Below are 22,790 nucleotides of genomic sequence, written 5' to 3'. Positions count from 1 at the left end.
GAGGAGCAGAATTGATGGTGACCACACGGATAGGATGAGGCAGTTTTTCAATCTTAAAACCAGCAGTGCGCGCAAACTCCTCATCAATGAGATTTGTGGCGGAACCACTATCCACAAAAATAGTGATTGGTATCTCTCTGCCAGCGACAACAACTTTGGCAGGGAGCATGCACTGAGAAATCATCATGGAGGATATACATAAGCTCAGATTGGACTCCTCCACACCCTTTGAGCTCAGAAGTTTTCCACCGTTGCGTTATTCTTTAACAGCAGAGGACAGATATTAATAAAATGACCAGTTTTACTGCAGAAAAAACAGGCTCCCTGCTTCCTGAGTACAGGGGTACGATTCTTAACATGTGACACCCCTGCGATTTGCATAGATTCCATGGGCTCACCTGCAGCAACCTCACGTGAACCTAAACCTTCACCCACAGGCGGCGTCTCATGATTCCCCTGATGCAAACGGCGATCAATGCGGACAACAAGACTCATAGCGGAATCTAGTGAAGCAGGAGTCTCGTACATCAGGAGGGCTTTTTTAACCCTATTAGAAACTCCATGAATAAAGTGACTCCGCAATGCTGGCTCATTCCACTGAGTGTCAACCGCCCAGCGGCGAAATTCAGAACAGTAATCCTCTGCAACACGCTCCCCCTGGCAAATAGTGCGTAACTTAGATTCTGCTAGAGCCATTCTGTCTGGATCGTCCTAAATGTGTCCTAGACCAGAAAAGAAACTCTCCACTGAGGTAAATGCAACAGAATCAGACGGCAACGAAAATGCCCAAGCTTGGGGATCCCCGCTCAATAATGACAACACCAGGCCCACACGTTGAGCCTCATTACCAGAGGAGATGGGGCGCATACGGAAATACAGATTGCAAGCTTCACGAAAAGAAACAAATTTACTGCGTACCCCAGCAAATTTTTCAGGCAAAGGAAACTTGGGCTCATTAACTCCTCCTGTCGCTCCAGCCTGTATATTAGATACTGCTAGTCCCTGTTGCTGCACTGCTCCCTTCAACTCAGTGATCTGTAGGGACAGCACCTCCAACTGGCGGGTTATGGAAGTCATGGGATCCATGACAAAACACAGAGAAGAGAAAAAAAAAAAAAGGGGAACCCCTTTCTTTTTTTTTTTTTTGTTAGGCCGATTATAATGTCACGAGGATACAAGGAGGGCGAGAGCTAATAACCCGGGCCCCTGCAATTTCCCTCAGACTATGGAAACCCTGTCTGACCCTCTACCTGAAGTTGACACTGAAGGTGTGCATGTTCAGGCCTCCACCCTCACCCTGACTCCTGATTCAGCCCTAGACTGAACACCACCGCCCACCACCCAGTGAATGCAATAGACCAATACCCACAGTTATAACAAACAAGGATAAAGGAAAATATACACCACGCCGCAGTCAATCAGGAATACACTATAAAGGTGCAGGGCAAAATAAATACAAATATAGGAAGGAGTAAATAAGACAAAGGAAAATACACCACCAGCAACGATTCTCCAACAACCAGCTCTCCACTCCGGACCGAGATAACTACGGATAAGACAGAAGCTATAATCGGCGACGCCCAAAGATCAGGAGAACCATTTAAAGGAAATGGGCATGGCCCAGCTTCCAATCCGAGGATCAGATAAATTAACCCCGGAGCAGCCAGACGAAAACTAGCCGATGCCAATGAGCAAACAGTGGTCAAACGCGGAATTACCGCTGTCTGTCAGACGACCTGGTCTGGACAGTGTCCGACATGACAGGTGCAATCAACATAAGGGCTCATACTCACTTGTGAGAAACTCGGATGAGTCTCGCACAGCAATACCCGGAAGTGCTCCTGGCACAGAGTAGCGGAGCGTGTGGCTGCATGTATTCCTAGGCGGCTGCACGCTCCAATCTGAGTGGCGGCAGCAGCACCGGGTATTGCCGTTCGAGACTCATCCGAATTTCTCGCGAGTATGAGCCCTAACAACCGTTGTGTGGTTACATATAGAAACATCTACTATATAATTGTCTAAGGGTCACTTCCGTCTTTCTGTCTGTCTGTCTTTCTGTCTGTCTGTCTTTCTGTCTGTCACGGAAATCCCAAGTCGCTGATTGGTCGCAGCAAAACGGCCACGACCAATCAGTGACGGGCACAGTCCGGCGGCGAAATGGCCGCTCCTTACTCCCCACAGTCAGTGCCCCCTCCATACTCCCCTCCAGTCAGCGCTCACACAGGGTTAATGGCAGCGTTAACGGACCACGTTATGCCGCGGTGTAACGCACTCCGTTAATGCTGCTATTAACCTTGCGTGACCAACTTTTTACTATTGATGCTGCCTATGCAGCATCAATAGTAAAAAGATATAATGTTAAAAATAATAATAATTAAAAAAAATAATTATATACTCACTTTCCGGCACCTTTCCTGCTCCTCGCGACGCTCCGGTGACAGGTCCATGCATTTCGGTCTCGCGAGATGATGACGTAGCGGTCTCGCAAGACCGCTACGTCATCATCTCGCGAGACCGCAATGCACTCTTGGGACCGGAGCGTCGCGAGGAGCATCGGTAAATGCCTCACCTGGATCCGGGGGGCCGACGGAGGGTGAGTATATAACTATTTTTTATTGTAATTCTTTTTTTAACAGGAATATGGTGCCCACATTGCTATATACTACGTGGGCTGTGTTATATACTGCGTGGGCTGTGTTATATACTACATCTCTGTGCTATATACTATGTGAGCTGTGCTATATACTACGTGGCTGTGGAATATATTTTGTGGCTGGGCAATATATTACGTGGCTGGGCAATATGCTACGTGTCTGTGCTATATACTACGTGGCTGGGCAATATGCTACGTGGCTGGGCAATATACTACGTGGCTCGGCAATATACTACATGGCTGGGCAATATACTACGTGTCTGTGCTATATACTACGTGGCTGGGCAATATACTACGTGTCTGTGCTATATACTATGTGGCTGGGCAATATACTACGTGGCTCGGCAATATACTACGTGTCTGCTATTTACTATGTGGGCTGTGCTATATACTACGTGGCTGGGCAATATACTACGTGCGTGGCTGGGCAATATACTGCGTGGCTGTGCTATATACTACGTGGCTGTGCTATATACTACGTGGGCTGTGTTATATACTACGTGGGCTGTGTTATATACTACGTGGGCTGTGTTATACGCTACTTGGCTGTGCTATATTTCTCTGCTGTATCTGTGCATCATGAATCGTGGTATGTGTTAAAGAGGGGGGCCCACTGAGACTCTTTCGCCCAGGGCCCTCAAAAACCTGGAGCCGGCCCTGGCTTCACTGATTGGTAACACCCGGCCGCGAACAATCAGCGACAGGCAGAATCCTGTGTATAAATTGCATTATTCTGAAAACTTTATAAATAAACTACATACATATTCTAGAATACCCGATGCGTTAGGGTATCTAGTTACCATCTAGTATAGCATAAACATCTCAAAATCATCATGTTTTTTTTTTTTATATATAAATAACTGGTTACCTCTCTCCACTCGTCTTGGGATATTTTGATGCATGAGCAAAATTAAGAATGTATGTTCTGCTAGTGAGCCAGTAGGGAGTTGTAGGAGAGAAAAAAGTCTATAGGCCATACATTGTGCTGAGGAATCAATCAGAGCATGGATAACAGTGTCATATATCATGGGTTTTCTATTCCCATTGCTTAATACCAGAAATTTGCCATCATATTTTTGGTGACATATCGGAGCCTCTTAAGTTCTAATCCCTTTAGCAGTTGTCTATAGTTGTGCACAAATTCTAACAGATCTTAAAATGTAAAGGAGTTGTCCACTACTTCAATATTAATTACCTATTCTTGTAAAAGGTCATCAACGTTAGACCGGTGGTGGTCTAACGCCCAACAAATTCTGTGATCTGCTATTACGTCTGGCGTTGGTCAGATGTATACAGAGTACAGAGCTGAACACCGGAGCTAATCTGCAGTATACAGGAGCATGGACAGAACTGTGATGGTCAGCACCATAAATGGCTTACATCTGGCTAGCTGATCGGTGGGAATTTGGATCACCACAGATCTCCGATCTGATATTGATGACTTGTCAAGGATAAGTCATCAATATAAAAGTACTGGACAACCCCTTTAAATAAAATGATGGCACTGACACCTACAACCTGCAGTAACCCTCGCTCCACTACATCACTGCACAATCAGCTCTACCCTCACGTACTGTATCCTCACACATCCCTTGGAAACTGAGCCATCGGGGGCAGGGTCCGCTATCTTCCTTTACCAATCGGTGACTTGTATTGTTCATGATTATTGTACTTTTTTTTTTTATTATTATTATTGATACCCCTCCTCACATGTAAAGTGCCATGGAATGAATGGTGCTATAGTAATAAATAATAATTAATGTAAAACGTACTCTTATGTCAGCTCAATACTATTTTCATTGCTTTTCAGGATGACGTCAAGGAGAACGATGGAAGTCTATTTGATGACCCTGACCAAACTTCTCCTGAGAAGAAGGATGGGGTGAAGTGGCAGAAGCCTCGCTTGACCCGCAGAACCCTAATGAAATGTTGTCTGGTTAAATGGATACTGTCCAGCACATCACCTCAAGGCCCAGGTACCCACACTCAACCACAATGCTGCTTTAATGGGTCACAGTTTGTAATACTACCCCTATGGAAACTAATATTCCAGCTCTGCCTTTGACTAATGAAGATCTCATAACTGATCCGTCACCCCCTCCAGAGGATGACTCTAATAGCTCTCTGTTAGCTCTGTGTAATAGACAACAGAAGAAATGCTATAAACAGCATAGAGATAGTCTGAAAGGTAGTACTAATATGTTTTCAATTTCTAAAGTTTCTACCTCTCCCTCAGTTAGTAGACATAATATTGTTGAACTGCACCCTCCTTTGGAGAGTTTGCCTCAGGCGACTTCCAATTTGGCAAATGCCCTGGAGCAACCACCCATAAATGAGATCCACCCTATTCTAAATAAGTCTGAAACTTTTGAAGGCCTTTCTCAATTCACGATTCATGAGACATCCCCTATTTCCCAACCCCTTATTCAACTTTCACTACAAGCTTCCCCTACCATTAGGTTGAGCGCCCCCACTGTACTACCGGTTGTTGACACTGTAGAGTCGAGCATAGTGGGGAGGAATGAAATGGTTGCACCACTGTATCAAGAGTCTTTCACTTTATCATCTCCCCTTAAGATTGACCCACAAAACTCAAAAATTACCCATTTTTTTCAGGTGGTATCGGGCCACCAATCAAAGATAAAAAGAAAAAGGGAACAAGAGGATCCAGGGGTAAAGGCAAGAACAACAAAAAAAGTATTCGGGCCACCGGTAAATCCGCTAGGGTAGGAAATAGTATGGATTTAGATAACTCTAATATGGGTTCCAGCATTTTTAATCTATCGGATCACAACTTGAGTAGTGATGAGAGAGCGCTCCTCGAACGTGGCCTGTCATTCTGCCCTGATTCCCCATTAAATGTATTCAACCTGTACCTTGATTTAAATGATTTTATACACAGGCTCACGGTGCAACGACATTTTTTGATTGAGAATGGTAAAGCTGTTGCCAACCCTACAGCAACTGCCTCTCCCGCTGAACCCGACTCTTTTTTACATGTTGCTCCTAAGAACACTAAATAGCCGATTTTACCCCGTTCACCACAAAGGGTCACACAAAGAAACGTTTCAACAACTCATATTTAAGGAAATTAGATCTTTACCTTTCACTAAAAAATTGAGTACGAATTTGAGTAGTGGTGAAATAGCAGCAATCAAATCTTTATGGGAAAATACGGGGATTATAATAAAAAATGCTGATAAAGGGGGTGGGGTGGTCATAATGAATAGGGGATCGTATATTCAGGTATTCAGGAAGCCCTCAGACTCCTAGGTGATTCTGAATTTTACTCTGGATTGGAACAGGACAGCTCCATTAATATATTCACCGAATATACTGCGCTGATTAAGGTAGCCCATTCTTCAGGCATTTTGAACAAAAAGAGTACAAATTTATCAATATTTCAGGTTACAGAACCCCATTTTTTACCAAAAATTCATAAAGATCCACTTAACCCCCTGATCGCCCTATCATCTCCGGTATTGGTTCAATCACTAGCAACCTCTCTCACTATGTAGATCTTTTTCTCCAGAAATATGTTATGAGTTTGGACTCGTATCTCAAAGACTCATCTCACCTTATAGACTCCCTTCTTAAGTTACCGCTCACCCTTAATTGTTTCTTAATTACAATGGACGTTCAAGCCCTCTATACAAACATCCCCCATGATAGGGGTATGGAGGCAGTACATCAATTTCTTGTAGGTGACCCCTTATTGCATTCTCTCCAAAAGGATTTTATATTAACTGCTATTCGATTTGTACTTTATTATAATGTCTTTTCCTTCTAACACGTCTTTTATCGCCAGGTCAGGGGCTGCGTGATGGGGACGAGATCCGTCCCCAGTTATGCTAATTTATTCATGGGGGCGTTCGAGTCCATATTCATCGCGCAGTCCCTGCTGGCCCGTGGCAAACTAGCGTTCTATCAACACTTTATTGATGATCTCTTCATCATATGGACCAGCACGGAGGGGGAGGCACTTGATTTTATTTGTGATCTTAATAACAATTCCTGGGGTTTAAGCTTCACAGCCAACATTTCCAATACATCCATTCAATTCTTGGATCTCATGGTACTCGTTGATGAGTTTGGTCGTTTTTCTACCACGACACACTTCAAGGAAGTGGACGTGAATAGCTATATAACTTTAACAGCGGCCATCTTCACAGGTGGATCCAGAACATTCCATATGGGCAGTATTGGCGAATACGTAAGAACTGCACACAGGACTCTGATTTTTTTAAAGGGGTCAAGATCTTGGATCAGAGGTTCCAGCAGAAAGGATATCTTAAGAAATTGGTTCGTGATGCATTTTTGAGGGCCAAAACCCTTACCCAAACAGATTGTATCAACAGAATTAATGAGAACGCAGCCTCACCCTCACATGAGGTTGCATTTAGTAGATGGAGCTTGATTACCACCTATAACCAGTCTTATGGAGTGATCAAAAGGCTCCTTTCCAAATACTGGTTTATCCTCAAAGGAGACCCACTTTTATCTAGATATATTCCCTCACATCCCAGAACGATATTCCGCAGGAATCGTACACTGCGGAATCTTATTGCACCTAGTAATATTACCTTAAAGCCGGGTCCCTCTTCCTCACTTCCAGTATCCCATAGTCCGGGGTGTTTTTCATGTAGAACCCCCGAAATGTCTTTGCTGCCCCTCCATTTCAAACGGGGTAACCAATTTTAAATCCAATGTCACAGGCACTTCTTATAAAATTAATTTTTATGTCAATCTACTTATGTGGTTTATCTGCTAGAATGTGAGTGCAGTCTGCAATATGTAGGCCAAACCATACAAGCAATGCACGCTAGGCTTAATAAACATCGCCAAAACATCTGTAACGGCTTCCTTTTACATAGCCTCTCAAAACATTTCCTAACGGTGCACCATAAGGATTTAAAAACGTTAAAATTAACCATTATTGACCACATACCTTATACTGTGGCGGATCGCTTTAGTAGCCTTGTGAATAGAGAGAGTTTTTGGATTTTTAAACTGGGCACACTAACCCCTGAGGGATTGAACCTAATGATTGAGAAAGTAGCCAGATAAGAGTAGCAATCATTGAATAACTTGCCCTTTGGTCTGTTTGGGTGTTGGTTTATAATTTTATATTTTTATTTTTATACATATATGCTTTCTTACAAAAATGTATAAATATTTTTTTTATCATCTTCATGTTTTGTTTGTTCTAACCGCATTATCTGCAATTAATTTTACTTGCATCTGCCTTGTTATGTGAGTGTCTCTTAAATTTGTAATCTATCAACAGCGCTGTGATTGGCTGTTTATCATTTAAATACCGCCTTCCTGTTTTCTATCAATAAACTCCCACCTGAGGAAGATGGTGTTTCCGTCGAGACGTGTTGTGGTTAAACTTTACCTGGTGTTTGAGTCTCCTTCAGTGCACCTGTAACCGAGTTTTTTCTTAGTACCTACAGTTTGTAATATGACTATTTCAAACCTGAGGAAAACGACAGGAGGTATCACTTATGCGCTGCTGAGATTAAATCCTTAAAATCAAATCATTTATTGGAACAGGTTTATAAGTCAACGTGGTTTGTCCTGATGAAGAAGTCCTTTGTGACCTCGAAACGTGTTGACTTATAATGTAGAACCAAAGAAGAAAATGGTGCGCACTCCTGGGTCCGTTAAAAAACTTGCTTTATTGGGACATCTATACACTGACAGACGGGCGGGAGAAAACGTGCGGAGAGAACAGGACTACAGCTGTTTCGCGCAGACCGCGCTTCTACAGGTCCCGGTGGCCACCGGGACCTGTAGAAGCGCGGTCTGCACGAAACAGCTGTAGTCCTGTTCTCGCCGCACGTTTTCTCCCGCCCGTCTGTCAGTGTATAGATGTCCCAATAAAGCAAGTTTTTTAACGGACCCAGGAGTGCGCACCATTTTCTTCTTTGGTTCTACATTGCATGACTTCTCCGGATGCAGCACCCTTAAGAGGCCGTTTTTGTGAGTCAATGGAGTCTCAACGATAAGGACAATTTCCACACCGTGGGGTAAGTGCACTACAACGGTGCTGATCTTTTCTCTTCATTCAACGTGTTGACTTATAAACCTATTCCAATAAATGATTTGATTTTAAGAATTTCATCTCAGCAGCGCATAAGTGATACCTCTCGTCGTTGTCCTCATACCAGTGGTCGTCCTCTCGACCGGTATCTGAGCAGCAACTGTTACATGCCGTTCATGTGTTGCCATTAAGGCTTCTTTCACACTTCAGTTGTTTGGCGTCAGTTTGAAACCGCCATTTTTGTCAAATAGCGGATCCGCCTTTTTTTTTTTTTGCGGATCCGCTATTTTCCCATTGACATGCATTAGCGACAGATTGTGGCGGATGGTCGTCCGTTCTATCCGCTATGCGACGGATCCGTCGAGATTTGGCGGACGTCATCTAGACATAGACGGACATTATAACGTTTTTTGTCTGCGCTGAAATGGCGGTTTGCGACGGATCCGTCGCGTCGCCATTCCATAGAATGGCCGCCTATGGGTGACGGATCCGTTGCGACCGTCATTTTGGCGGATCCGTCGCCCCAATCCGCTTTTTCAATTGCGCATGCTCCAAAAAGTAAATACTTTTCCTAGACAACCCCCAAGTAACGGATCCGTCAAAAAAACGGATCCGTTAGAACCGTTTTCTCAACAATTGTGACGGATCCGTCACTATGTCGGAGGTGACTGACGCCAAACAACTGAAGTGTGAAAGAAGCCTAAGCAACTCAGCAAGGTGAGTGTATCTTTTTTCCTGACACCCTATTGTCATTGGATAAGACCCTTTGTGCTTAGATTCTTCCCAGTTTTATTAGGATTGTATTTCAAACCTGACAAATATGACGATTGTAATAACTATACTTATGCCGGTCTAGAAAATCTGCCCATATTGTGTTGACTTGTACCTGCTGCACAGTGCCTTAAACATACATTGGTGTGATGTTTGAAATAGTGCACTTTATGCTAATGATGGTGCCATGTAGTAAATTTTCCTGTGTGTTATGGCCACAACCACATGATGCCTTCTTGCAAAAGATGTCCACAGACAAAACAGTCAGGTTGCTTACAGTAACCTGCACATTCTTTTGCAAGATATTAAGTAATGGATTCTGTCTTCCCTCCCAGAACACTTATGACTAGTGATGCTTTCCTTTGTCTTTCAACATCCTAATGACTTAATTAAAGGGAACCTGTCACTGACACTGTGTGTAGGTTACTGTGCACAATCCTGCTGACAGGCTCCCTTTAAGAGAAGCTCTAGAAGCCCCACTGTTACTTATTGTACGTGGGACTAATTTATTTTTCCACCTGACATCATTATGTCATGTGTCAAAGTCATAGGATAACTTCCCTGAGGAGTTAAGATGCGAGTACTGAAAATGCTGGTCGTATAATGGCCAAAGACTATAAAAGGTAGTGAGCACAGAGGTTACAACTTTGAAATGTATTAGGCTAGTTTCACATTTGCGTTACAATCCGCAACCTAAAACCCACGAAAAACCGCATGCAAACGCGTACAAACTCAGTGTTTTTTAGACGCATAAGGTAACGCATGTGTAGCGCCCCCACTGCCGCAGGGCCGAGGGGTACCCGGTACCGGGCCTCTGAGTCTCTGCTCTGGGGTTGTCACGGTGGCTAGACCCGGTCCGTGACCCTGCTGAGGGGCGTACAGTAATAGATGTGGATAGTGGTGGTGGTGCGGTGCAATAAATAACGAGGACACCAGGTTGCAGTCTCCTTACCTCTTTACTGAAGGTCTCTGGGTCCTCAGTCCGGAATACGGTTCACCAGGCTGCGCAAGTCCGGCCGGTCCGATGGCACCTCCAGAGTTCCCTTTGCAGGTGGAAATCTGTGCCTTCCTGCTAGCGCTATGTGTTGTGGTCCTCCCCTGCTGTGCTTACGGAAAGTCCCCACAACTGTTGTGTCTGTTTCTCGTATTCCCTCACAACTCGATTAGATGATGTTCTGCTAATCCGTCCCTCCCGGTGTTATGGTTGGGACGCACCCGTATGACGGGTAGGCTCGGAGCTCTTCCGGGACCCTAGAGTCGCCCCTCTCCACAGGTTGCCCCCTATGTCTTCTTAGGTGATTTAGGTGAGACAGCCCGCCTGTGACTGACTGTCCTGTCGTTGGTTTGAAGTATTGCCTGAAGCTATATATAGAAATACTTCCTCGGCGTTCCGGCCGCCGGTTGTGCGCCTCAGTAGGATGTTGCCTCGGTCTTACAGCATGACTCCTACTGGTATTCTCCTTCTTGCTTTGATATCGTTTCTCACTCAGCACAATATATCTCGCTTCTGATCCTTTCTTAGGGCACCGCCGCTATGCTGAGCAGGCACGGTCCCGTGACGTTCTCTCTCGTTGCCAGGCCTCTGTCAGGGTCCCAAACCTGACAGGGACCCTACCGAATCTTCCCCCACAACACCCTCTGCCACAAGGTGTTGCCTGGTTCCAACCCAGTCAGCTTTCTTCCTAACTTCCTGCCTGACCCCCAGTTTTACCAGTATGTGAGGAGTGGCCTAATGAATAGTACCCTTAGCTCCCCCTGGTGGCCAGACTGTGAAATGTATTGGTGTATGTGATACCTGGTCAGATGAACTCCTTCAGTGCCATCAGACGTACCATAGCCCCCCTTAGTGGTGGAGCAACAGTACTGCAACGACCAGGACTCTGGGGCGCTGCACTCCCCCCCGGTTAAATCCAGTACTCCTGGACTGGGAAGAAAACAACAATACATGTCAGCAAAAAGACATACAATTTTGAAAATGCAAGTACAAGTCAACTTTTTAACAGAGCTTCCCTTTATGGGAGGTGAGGACACTTGAACGTTACAAACATGGTTAAATACTTTTAAATAACTTTACTATAAATAACTCTTTCTTACCCAACCGGGTATTCTACTAGTGCAACATTTCTAAACAATAATTCAACTTTGCCTTTAAGGACGTACTTGCTGATTCCACTAAAGACCTTCTTATAATCACATTATAAGGTTACTAAACATTTTTGCATTCTCCCACTTTAAGTCTGCAGGACCGCCTGTCCTAACCGCTCCAGGCCTACTGCCTCTCCTTTCTGTTACAGGACCGCCCCTTTCCGCCCGGGCCTACTGTCCTTCCACAACTATACACAGTATAGAACATATCATTTTTCTTTCAGTTTAAGATCACTGAGCATCCCTGTATGTCTCCTAGGAGGACTCACCAACTAACCCCATACGGGTTCACTTTCTGTCCTCATTCTTCTATCACATTATCAAACATTTCTTACAATCAACTAGTTGGCTACATATAACTTCTTCATATTAGCATCATTACTTTTTCTTTCAAAACATTATTGCCATCTAACCATCTTAAGGCAACACTGTTCATAAGTGCAAGATGTGAACATCCCCTTTAAGAGGGGACCAAGTCTCTATGAGGTAGTGCAACTTTTCAAGCTGCAAGTCCGTATGCAGCAAGGACTCCAGTGCAGGTTCCAAGAACCGTATCTTCGCAAAGAGTCCGTCTTTTATGTAAAACCAGTAGAGAGCACCTTTAAGAAGGTGCAAACTATATACAAGGAGTTTGTATCATGCATTGTTCATGATTCAGCAGTTCTTTGATAACTTGTGCAACACGTAGAAAACAAACAAAAACAATAGGGATCCCGGGTCAACAAAGGGATCCCTTTAAGAGTTAACCCTAGACGGGTATAAAGCAGCAAAAAGCAGGGAAACAAACAGTTAACTATTTACATATCCATGGCATCGAGGTTTACTCTCGCTCTGGCGGCTGTAGCTCCGCATAGACCTCGCTCGGCAAGGTGATCGGCGAGATCGGGGCCTTTAAGAAGTGCTCCATACCCGGGGCCTGATCCCAGGGTGTAAGGCGCTGGAGTCTATAGGTCCCAGGGAGAGGGGGTGCCGCGACGGGGCCTACCAGCAGGTCCTCTGCTGGCGGGGTAGGGTCGTTCTTCATACCTGCTTCAGATGTGGTCCCTCCGGTGCCGATCTGCTCCGTCTCCGCTGGGATCTGGAACGCTGGTTGCGGGGCCTTGCGCTGCAGCGCTGTCATCTCCATTTGCAGCATCTCGCTTTCCGGCAGGGCCTTGCTTTCTGGCTTCAGAGCGCTGGAACTTCTTTCTTGCTCCGGACCAGACGAGGCTGCCGACAGATGTCTGGTGAGGCTCCCGTTGATGGTCTTCTTCCACCCGGCCTCAGTGCTCAGCTGCGTCTGCAGGAGTTGGTGAATCAGCTCGTCCGCTCCGGTCTGCAGGAGGTCAGCGTCAACTGTGGAGGTCTGGCTGCGGTGCCCCTCCGGGTAGCTGGGGGAGTCCTCTGCTCCTTCCCCACGCTCCGACTCCGGGTGGCTCGCCATGGCGTCCTCCATGTCGCTGACTCCTTCTTCCTGGTCCTTTTCCCGCTCTCTCCTTCGTGGGCGGTTTCGTTTTCATTGTCTCCGCCCTCCATTGAGGATTAGGAGGCGGATCTCGGCTGCTGACGGACATGTCCTCACAGTGCAGAAATATTTATACTGGGCGGCCATTGTCGTTCGCGCTCTCCAGCTTGTCTACGCCCACTCCACGCCCTTCTTCTTCTCCTGCGCTCTCCTCAGTGCTGTAATGGCGGCGGATTTTGGCGGCAAGTGGCACAGCACAGTCTTTGCAATAAGTCACAGTCCAAGTATAATAAATCACAGTTTCAAGGCACACATGACCTGATTCTTCAGGCTTAAGTAGATCCTGTTCGTGACGCCAAGTTGTAGCGCCCCCACTGCCGCAGGGCCGAGGGGTACCCGGTACCGGGCCTCTGAGTCTCTGCTCTGGGGTTGTCACGGTGGCTAGACCTGGTCCGTGACCCTGCTGAGGGGCGTACAGTAATAGATGTGGATAGTGGTGGTGGTGCGGTGCAGTAAATAACGAGGACACCAGGTTGCAGTCTCTTTACCTCTTTACTGAAGGTCTCTGAGTCCTCAGTCCGGAATACGGTTCACCAGGCTGCGCAAGTCCGGCCGGTCCGATGGCACCTCCAGAGTTCCCTTTGCAGGTGGAAATCTGTGCCTTCCTGCTAGCGCTATGTGTTGTGGTCCTCCCCTGCTGTGCTTACGGAAAGTCCCCACAACTGTTGTGTCTGTTTATCGTATTCCCTCACAACTCGATTAGATGATGTTCTGCTAATCCGTCCCTCCCGGTGTTATGGTTGGGACGCACCCGTATGACGGGTAGGCTCGGAGCTCTTCCGGGACCCTAGAGTCGCCCCTCTCCACAAGTTGCCCCCTATGTCTTCTTAGGTGATTTAGGTGAGACAGCCCGGCTGTGACTGACTGTCCTGCCGTTGGTTTGAAGTATTGCCTGAAGCTATATATAGAAATACTTCCTCGGCGTTCCGGCCGCCGGTTGTGCGCCTCAGTAGGATGTTGCCTCGGTCTTACAGCACGACTCCTACTGGTATTCTCCTTCTTGCTTTGATCTCGTTTCTCACTCAGCACAATATATCTCGCTTCTGATCCTTTCTTAGGGCACCGCCGCTATGCTGAGCAGGCACGGTCCCGTGACATTCTCTCTCGTTGCTAGGCCTCTGTCAGGGTCCCAAACCTGACAGGGACCCTACCGAATCTTCCCTCACAACACCCTCTGGCACAAGGTGTTGCCTGGTTCCAACCCAGTCAGCTTTCTTCCTAACTTCCTGCCTGACCCCCAGTTTTACCAGTATGTGAGGAGTGGCCTAATGAATAGTACCCTTAGCTCCCCCTGGTGACCAGACTGTGAAATGTATTGGTGTATGTGATACCTGGTCAGATGAACTCCTTCAGTGCCATCAGACGTACCATAGCCCCCCTTAGTGGCGGAGCAACAGTACTGCAACGACCAGGACTCTGGGGCGCTGCACATGCGGTTAAAAAAACGCAGCATTTACACGCTTTTATATGCGTTTTGCATGCGTTTGCGTTTTCTGTGCGCATGGTGGAAAATTTAACAGGAGAAAAATCTAGATAAACAGACACCGCCAATGGGACTACAGTGGGCGTGTATTATGGGATATCTATATATAGACCCTTGGAATGCTGAAATCTTAACAGTTTGCTACTGTATCCTGTGTCATGATGGATCTTCACATGGAGAGCTTTTATTTCAACCTGGATTTAAGCATCAAGCTGTTTCTTGTCTGTGTGTTTGCTTGGGAGCAACAAAGAAATAGAGAACGACAGAGAAGGACTCAGCGTAGGCGTTTTTGGAGACACCCCATTATTGAACTCCGGGAGAGCCGTGGAGCATACCACACGCTATATGGCGAGCTTAATGCCAACCCGGATAAATTCCCGGAATACACCAGGATGTCTCAAGACTCTTTCCGGGATTTGCTTGGTCGTGTCCAAAGAGCCATCCGGAGACAGGACACCCAGCTCTGTAGAGCGATTCCTGCAGAGGAACGTCTCCTGGTTACGTTAAGGTACGTAATAATTCTAAACAAATGGCTGGCATAATTATTGTTGGTCTGCCATGTATTATTTGTATTTTCCTTTATGTCTTTAGCTAAACACCACCATAAATGGAATTGATTGTAAATTTATTTTTTTATTCTTATTTCAGATTTCTGACAACCGGAGAGAGCTTATCATCCCTCCACTTTATACCCCTACCCACGGAGGACATGTGGATGGACATTGCAGAAATATTCTGGAGTGTTTGTGATTTCCCCAATTGTTTGGGAGTGTTGGATGGAAAGCACACTTCAACTACAAAAAATATTTTTCTGTTGTGCTCATGGCAATAGCAGATGCGGACTGTTGCTTCATCGCAGTGGACATTGGAGCTTTTGGCCGTGGCAATGACTCACAGACTTTCAAGAACTCTGATATGGGCCAACGTGTGTAACGTGTGGCAAAAATTTTAATTTTCCACTGCCACGACCTCTCCCCAACACTCAAGGTCCACCGATGCCATTTGTTATGGTTGGGGATGAGGCCTTTCAGATGTGTGAAAACCTACTGAAGCCATATTCCATTCGGGACTTGAACCACACTAAAAGGATTTATAACTACAGACTGACCAGGGCCCGAAGAACAGTAGGGTGTACCTTTGGGATTCTAGTTTCAAAATGGCGTATTCTTGGGACAGCATTAATATAAAAATGAAGACAGTCGATGAGGTGGTCAAAGCCTATGTGGTTCTCCACAATTACATAATGGCTAAGGAGCGACCCAACATTGAACTGGATGAACCAGTTGCAAACTCATTGCCAGATTACATGCATCACCCGCTGCGGGACCAATTTGCTGCCTATTTTGACTCTGATATTGGACGTGTGGCATGGCAAGACAATATTGTGTAAAATGTCCTGTTGGGTTTGGGTCTGTACCAGTTATGTTTTAAATGTTACTAATATTTTTTGTTAATAAACTTTGTTTTGATATCTTGACCGAGTCTCCCATGTATTTCCTCTAAAACCACTTAGGTTGCTAGTGTTAAGGTAGTTGACGTCATTACGTCCTGATTCTGTTCTGCAGTATCTATTGGACGCAGACTGAAGAGACGATGGAGGTATAATACAAAGCAGATCTACACTCATCAAGTCAGGTGTCAAATAATGAATTCATGATGCACAAATAACAGCCTCATGAATTCACTATTTCTGACACATGTCCAGGTGAGTATAGATATGCCTTGTATGACCTCCATCATCTCTTCAGTTTGTGTGAAATAGATTACGTACACTGAAGAAAAAATGGAGGTTATACAAGGCAGTTCTCTACTCACCAGGTCAGGTGTCATAAGCAATGAGTTCAAGACGCAGAGTTTTGTGCATCATGAACTCACTATTTATGACACATGACCTGTTGAGTATAGTTCTGCTTTGTATTACCGCCATTTTCTCTTCAGTCTGTGACACAGATTAATCAGACTGAAGAGATTATGGAGAAAATAAAAGTTATATTTTTTTTGCCACCTCATAGCTCTATACCAAACACACAAAGCTGCAGTGTTGTACTTAAAGGGCCACTGTCACCCCCCTCCAGCCGTTATAAACTAAAAGAGCCACCTTGTGCAGCAGTAATGCTGCATTCTAACAAGGTGGCTCTCTTAGTTTTTGGTTCAAGTATTCCGAAAATAAAGCGTTTTGTAACTTAGTCAAAATACCTGTCTTTAGACAGGTAGGTGGGTCCTCACTCCCGAGCTGCAACCGCTACTCTGCCGTCACTCCAATCTTCAGTCGCTTTCTGCGCCGCCCCCTCAGCGCTGTTTACGCTTCAAAACCGGCGCCTGCGCTGTGTACTACTGTGCTGCGCAGGCGCAGTAAGCTCTGGCCGTCTGACGTCCCAGCCAGGCTTGCAGACTGCGCCTGCGCGGGCAGTGCGGCCACCAACCTTGGGAATCCCAGCCCCACAGTGTGTTATGCATTATGCACAGTGCGGGGCTGGAAGGCGGGGGACCTGGGGGAGCGTCTGACACACGCAGTGCGCATGCCCAGGAATCCTAGCCCCGCACTGTGCATAATGCATAACAGATTGCTGGACAGACTGGGGGCAATATTGGAGACACTGGGGCAGATTGCTGGATCATGCACTTTGGGCAATATGCTGGACAGACTGGGGGCAATATGTTGGAGACACTGGGGCAGATTGCTGGACACACTGGGGCAGATTGCTGGACAGACTGGGGCAGAATGCTGGACACACTGGGGCAGAATGCTGGACACACTGGGGCAGATTGCTGGACACACTGGGGGCAATATGCTGGACACACTGGGGGCAATATGCTGGACACGCTGGGGGCAATATGATGGCGACACTGGGGCAGATTGCTGGACACACTGGGGGCAATATGCTGGACACACTGGGGGCAATATGCTGGACAGACTGGGGCAGAATGCTGAACACACTGGGGCAGAATGCTGGACACACTGGGGGAAATATGATGGAGACACAGGAGCAGAATGCTGGACACACTGGGGCAGATTGCTGGACAGACTGGGGGCAATATTGGAGACACTGGGGCAGAATTCTGGACACACTGGGGCAGAATGCTGGAGACACTGGGGCAGATTGCTGAACACACTGGGGCAGAATGCTGGACACACTAAGGCAGATTGCTGGACACACTGGGGGCAATGCTGGAGAGTAGACACTGGGGCAGATTGCTGGACGGACTGGGGACAATATTGGAGACACTGGGGCAGAATGCTGGACACACTGGGGGAAATATGCTGGACACACTGGGGGCAATATGCTGGACACACTGGGGGCAATATGCTGGACACACTGGGGCAGATGTTGTAAATTCTGCTCTTGGAGCTCCCTCCGGTGGTTGTTGGTGGTAGTGCAGTTGTCTTGGGGTTGTAATCCGGGCAGGTGTTTCTGCTGATTGCAGCTCTGCTAGGTATTTGGGTGTGTAGGATCCATTACTCCTGGCCAGTTGTCCATTGTTCTTGGAGGGATTGCATCTCTCTCGATCCTCATGCCCTGCTGCCAATTCATCTAAGTTAAGTGTCTGTTTTTTGTCTCTGTGCACACATGCTGTGTGCTTTTGCAATTCAGTGCAATTCATTGTGTTTTTGTCCAGCTTAGACTTTGTTTGGATTTTTCAGTCATGCTGGATTCTCAGGAGATGCAGATATACTTTCTATGTCTTTAGTTAGATGTAGAATATTTGTATCATCTGCTGTGGATATTTTTAGGATTTTAATACTGACCGCTTAGAATTCTGTCCTATCCTTTCTATTTAGCTAGAAGTGCCTCTTTTGCTAAATCCTGTATTATCTGCCTGCGTTTGTCTTTCCTCTTATACTCACAGTCAATATTTGTGGGGGGCTGCCTATCCTTTGGGGTTCTGCTCTGAGGCAAGATAGAATTCCCATTTCCATCTCTAGGGGTATTTAGTCCTCCGGCTGTGTCGAGGTGTCTAGGACGTGTTAGGTACATCCCACTGCTACTTCTAGTTGTGGTGTTAGTTTAGGTTTGCGGTCAGTACAGGTACCACCTACTCCTGAGAAAGTCTCTCATGTGGCTTCAAGGTCACCGGATCATAACAGTACAACTGGCCAACAATGAGTTAAATGCATCTCAGAAGAAGGGAAGAAAGGTCTTGAGCCATTTTTTTTTCTGTAGTCTGTTTTGTCTTTCCTTCCCTCTTTTCCTCTGGGTGACTGAGGAGTCTTGTGCTAGCATGGATGTTCAGGGATTAGTTTCTCGTGTAGACCAGCTTGCTGCTAGGGTACAGGGTATTTCTGATTATATTGTTCAGACTCCGCTTTTAGAGCCTAGGATTCCTACCCCTGATTTGTTTTTTGGGGACAGGTCCAAATTTTTGAGTTTAAAAAACAACTGTAAACTGTTTTTTGCTCTGAAGCCTCGCTCCTCTGGTGACCCCGTTTAGCAGGTTAAAATTGTCATCTCCCTGCTACGTTGTGACCCTCAGGATTGGGCATTTTCCCTGGAATCTGGGGATCCGGCCTTGCTTAATGTAGATGCCTTTTTTCAGGCTCTAGGATTATTATATGATGATGAACCAAATTCTGTGGATCAAGCGGAGAAGACCTTGTCGGCCCTGTCTCAGGGTCAAGAAGCGGCAGCTGTTGTGAATTTGGATTCTGGGCTCCCCCGGTGGCTACTGGTGGAATTGAACTGGTGTCTTCATCTTCTCTGTTCACCTGTTCCCATCAAGATGTGGGAGTCGCTATATAACCTTGCTGCTCTGTTAGTTGCTTGCCGGTCAACAATGTTATCAGAAGCCTCTCTGTGCTTGTTCCTGCTCCTAGACAACTACTAGATAAGTTGGACTCTTGTCCATGTTTGTTTTTGCATTTTTGTTCCAGTTCACAGCTGTAGTTTCGTTACTGTGTCTGGAAAGCTCTTGTGAACAGGAATTGCCACTCTGGTGTTATGAGTTAATGCCAGAGTTTTAAAGTAATTTCTGGATGGTGTTTTTGATAGGGTTTTCAGCTGACCATGAAAGTGTCCTTTCTGTCTTCTGCTATGTAGTAAGTGGACCTCAAATTTGCTAAACCTATTTTCATACTACGTTTGTTATTTCATCTCAACTCACCGCCAATACATGTGGGGGGCCTCTGTCTCCTTTCGGGGTATTTCTCTAGAGGTGAGCTAGGACTAATATTTTCCTCTGCTAGCTTTATTTAGTCCTCCGGCTGGTGCTGGGCATCTAGAATCAACGTAGGCATGCTACCCGGCCACTGCTAGTTGTGCGTTAGGTTTAGTTCATGGTCAGCTCAGTTCCCATCTTCCAAGAGCTAGTTCCTATATATGCTTATGCTATGTTCTCTTGCCATTGAGATCATGACAGTTTGACCGGCCCCCAAAGTGTTAATTGTTTGGGCTGAAGCAGGAGAAAAAGAAGTGTTGAAGGGAAATTTTTTTTTTTTTTTCCCCTCAGAGTTTTGCTGCCTAGCCCTTAATTGCTGTCTAGCTGCTTCTTACCTCCTCTTAACCCTTGAATGGCTCTGTGTCCACCTGTTTGTAATGGATCTTCAGAGTGTAACTGCAGGTTTGAATAATCTCGCCACGAAGGTACAAAATTTGCAAGATTTTGTTTGTCATGCACCTGTATCTGAGCCGAGAATTCCTTTGCCGGAATTTTTCTCGGGGAATAGATCCGGGTTTCAGAATTTTCGAAATAATTGCAAATTATTTTTGTCCCTGAAATCTCGCTCTGCCGGAGACCCTGCACAGCAGGTCAGGATTGTGATTTCCTTGCTCCGGGGCGACCCTCAAGACTGGGCTTTTTCATTGACACCAGGGGATCCTGCGTTGCTCAATGTGGATGCGTTTTTTCTGGCCTTGGGGTTGCTTTATGACGAACCTCATTTGGAGCTTCAGGCAGAAAAAACTTTGATGTCCCTATCTCAGGGGCAAGATGAAGCGGAAATTTACTGCCAAAGATTCCGTAAATGGTCTGTGCTTACTCAGTGGAATGAGTGCGCCCTGGCGGCGACTTTCAGAGAGGGTCTCTCTGATGCCATTAAGGATGTTATGGTGGGGTTCCCTGTGCCTGCGGGTCTGAATGAGTCCATGACAATGGCTATTCAGATCGATAGGCGTTTGCGGGAGCGCAAACCAGTGCACCATCTGGCGGTGTCCACTGAGAAGTCGCCAGAGAGTATGCAGTGTGATAGAATTCTGTCCCGAAGCGAGCGGCAGAATTTTAGACGGAAAAATGGGTTGTGTTTCTATTGTGGTGATTCTACTCATGTTATATCAGCATGCTCTAAGCGCACTAAAAAGCTTGGTAAATCTGTTTCCATTTGCACCTTACCGTCTAAATTTATTCTATCTGTGACCCTGATTTGCTCTTTGTCATCTATTACCACGGACGCCTATGTCGACTCTGGCGCCGCTTTGAGTCTTATGGATTGGTCCTTTGCCAAACGCTGTGGGTATGATTTAGAGCCTTTGGAGACTCCTATTCCTCTGAAGGGGATTGACTCCACCCCATTGGCTAATAATAAACCACAATACTGGACACAAGTAACTATGCGTATTAATCCGGATCACCAGGAGATTATTCGCTTTCTGGTGCTGTATAATCTACATGATGATTTGGTGCTAGGATTGCCTTGGCTGCAATCTCACAACCCAGTCCTCGACTGGAGAGCTATGTCTGTGTTAAGCTGGGGATGTAAGGGGGCTCATGGGGATGTACCTGTGGTTTCCATTTCATCATCCATTCCCTCTGAAATTCCTGAGTTCCTGTCTGACTATCGTGACGTCTTTGAAGAATCCAAGCTTGGTTCGTTACCTCCGCACCGAGAGTGCGATTGTGCCATAGATTTAATTCCGGGTAGTAAATACCCAAAGGGTCGTTTATTTAATCTGTCTGTGCCTGAACATGCTGCTATGCGAGAATATATAAAGGAGTCCTTGGAAAAGGGACATATTCGTCCATCGTCATCTCCCTTAGGAGCCGGTTTTTTCTTTGTGTCAAAAAAAGACGGCTCTTTGAGACCATGTATTGATTATCGGCTTTTGAATAAAATCACTGTTAAATATCAATACCCATTGCCGTTGCTGACTGATTTGTTTGCTCGCATAAAGGGGGCCAAGTGGTTCTCTAAGATTGACCTTCGTGGGGCGTATAATTTGGTGCGAATCAGGCAGGGGGATGAGTGGAAAACCGCATTTAATACGCCCGAGGGCCACTTTGAGTATTTAGTGATGCCTTTTGGTCTTTCTAATGCTCCGTCAGTTTTCCAGTCCTTTATGCATGATATTTTTCGCGATTATTTGGATAAATTTATGATTGTGTATCTGGATGATATTCTGATTTTTTCGGATGACTGGGACTCTCATGTCCAGCAAGTCAGGAGGGTTTTTCAGGTTTTGCGGTCTAATTCTTTGTGTGTGAAGGGTTCTAAGTGTGTTTTTGGGGTACAGAGGATTTCCTTTTTGGGATATATTTTTTCCCCCTCTTCCATTGAAATGGATCCTGTCAAGGTTCAAGCTATTTGTGATTGGACGCAGCCCTCTTCTCTTAAGAGTCTTCAGAAATTTTTGGGCTTTGCTAACTTTTATCGTCGATTTATTGCTGGTTTTTCGGATATTGCTAAGCCATTGACCGATTTGACTAAGAAGGGTGCTGATGTTGCCGATTGGTCCCCTGATGCTGTGGAGGCCTTTCTGGAGCTTAAGCGCCGTTTTTCCTCTGCCCCTGTGTTGCGTCAGCCTGATGTTGCTCTACCTTTTCAGGTTGAGGTCGACGCTTCTGAGATCGGAGCTGGGGCAGTGTTGTCGCAGAAAAGTTCTGACTGCTCCGTGATGAGGCCTTGTGCCTTCTTTTCCCGTAAATTTTCGCCCGCTGAGCGGAATTATGATGTTGGGAATCGGGAGCTTTTGGCCATGAAGTGGGCTTTTGAGGAGTGGCGCCATTGGCTTGAGGGGGCCAGACATCAGGTGGTGGTATTGACTGACCACAAAAATTTGATTTATCTTGAGACCGCCAGGCGCCTGAATCCTAGACAGGCGCGCTGGTCATTATTTTTCTCTCGGTTTAATTTTGTGGTGTCATACCTACCGGGTTCTAAGAATGTTAAGGCGGATGCCCTTTCTAGGAGTTTTGAGCCTGACTCGCCTGGTAACTCTGAGCCCACAGGTATCCTTAAGGATGGAGTGGTATTGTCAGC

At 46.1% G+C, this 22,790-nt stretch overlaps 1 protein-coding gene across 2 annotated transcripts in view; it reads left to right on the top strand.

Annotated features, from left to right (window-relative positions):
• KCNIP3 (potassium voltage-gated channel interacting protein 3) overlaps positions 1-22,790 on the top strand; it is a 238,446-nt gene that overhangs the window by 53,645 nt on the left and 162,011 nt on the right. For both annotated transcript variants that reach the window (XM_077262947.1, XM_077262946.1), the window contains exon 2: positions 4,464-4,629. In XM_077262947.1, the coding sequence (XP_077119062.1) occupies positions 4,464-4,629 (166 nt within the window). The remainder of the gene's footprint in view (positions 1-4,463; positions 4,630-22,790) is intronic.

The sequence above is a fragment of the Ranitomeya variabilis genome, chromosome 5, assembly GCF_051348905.1.
Source record: "Ranitomeya variabilis isolate aRanVar5 chromosome 5, aRanVar5.hap1, whole genome shotgun sequence".
Lineage (NCBI taxonomy): Eukaryota > Metazoa > Chordata > Amphibia > Anura > Dendrobatidae > Ranitomeya > Ranitomeya variabilis.
Note: the sequence above shows the minus strand (reverse complement) of the source record. Positions and strands in the feature narration are given on the sequence as shown.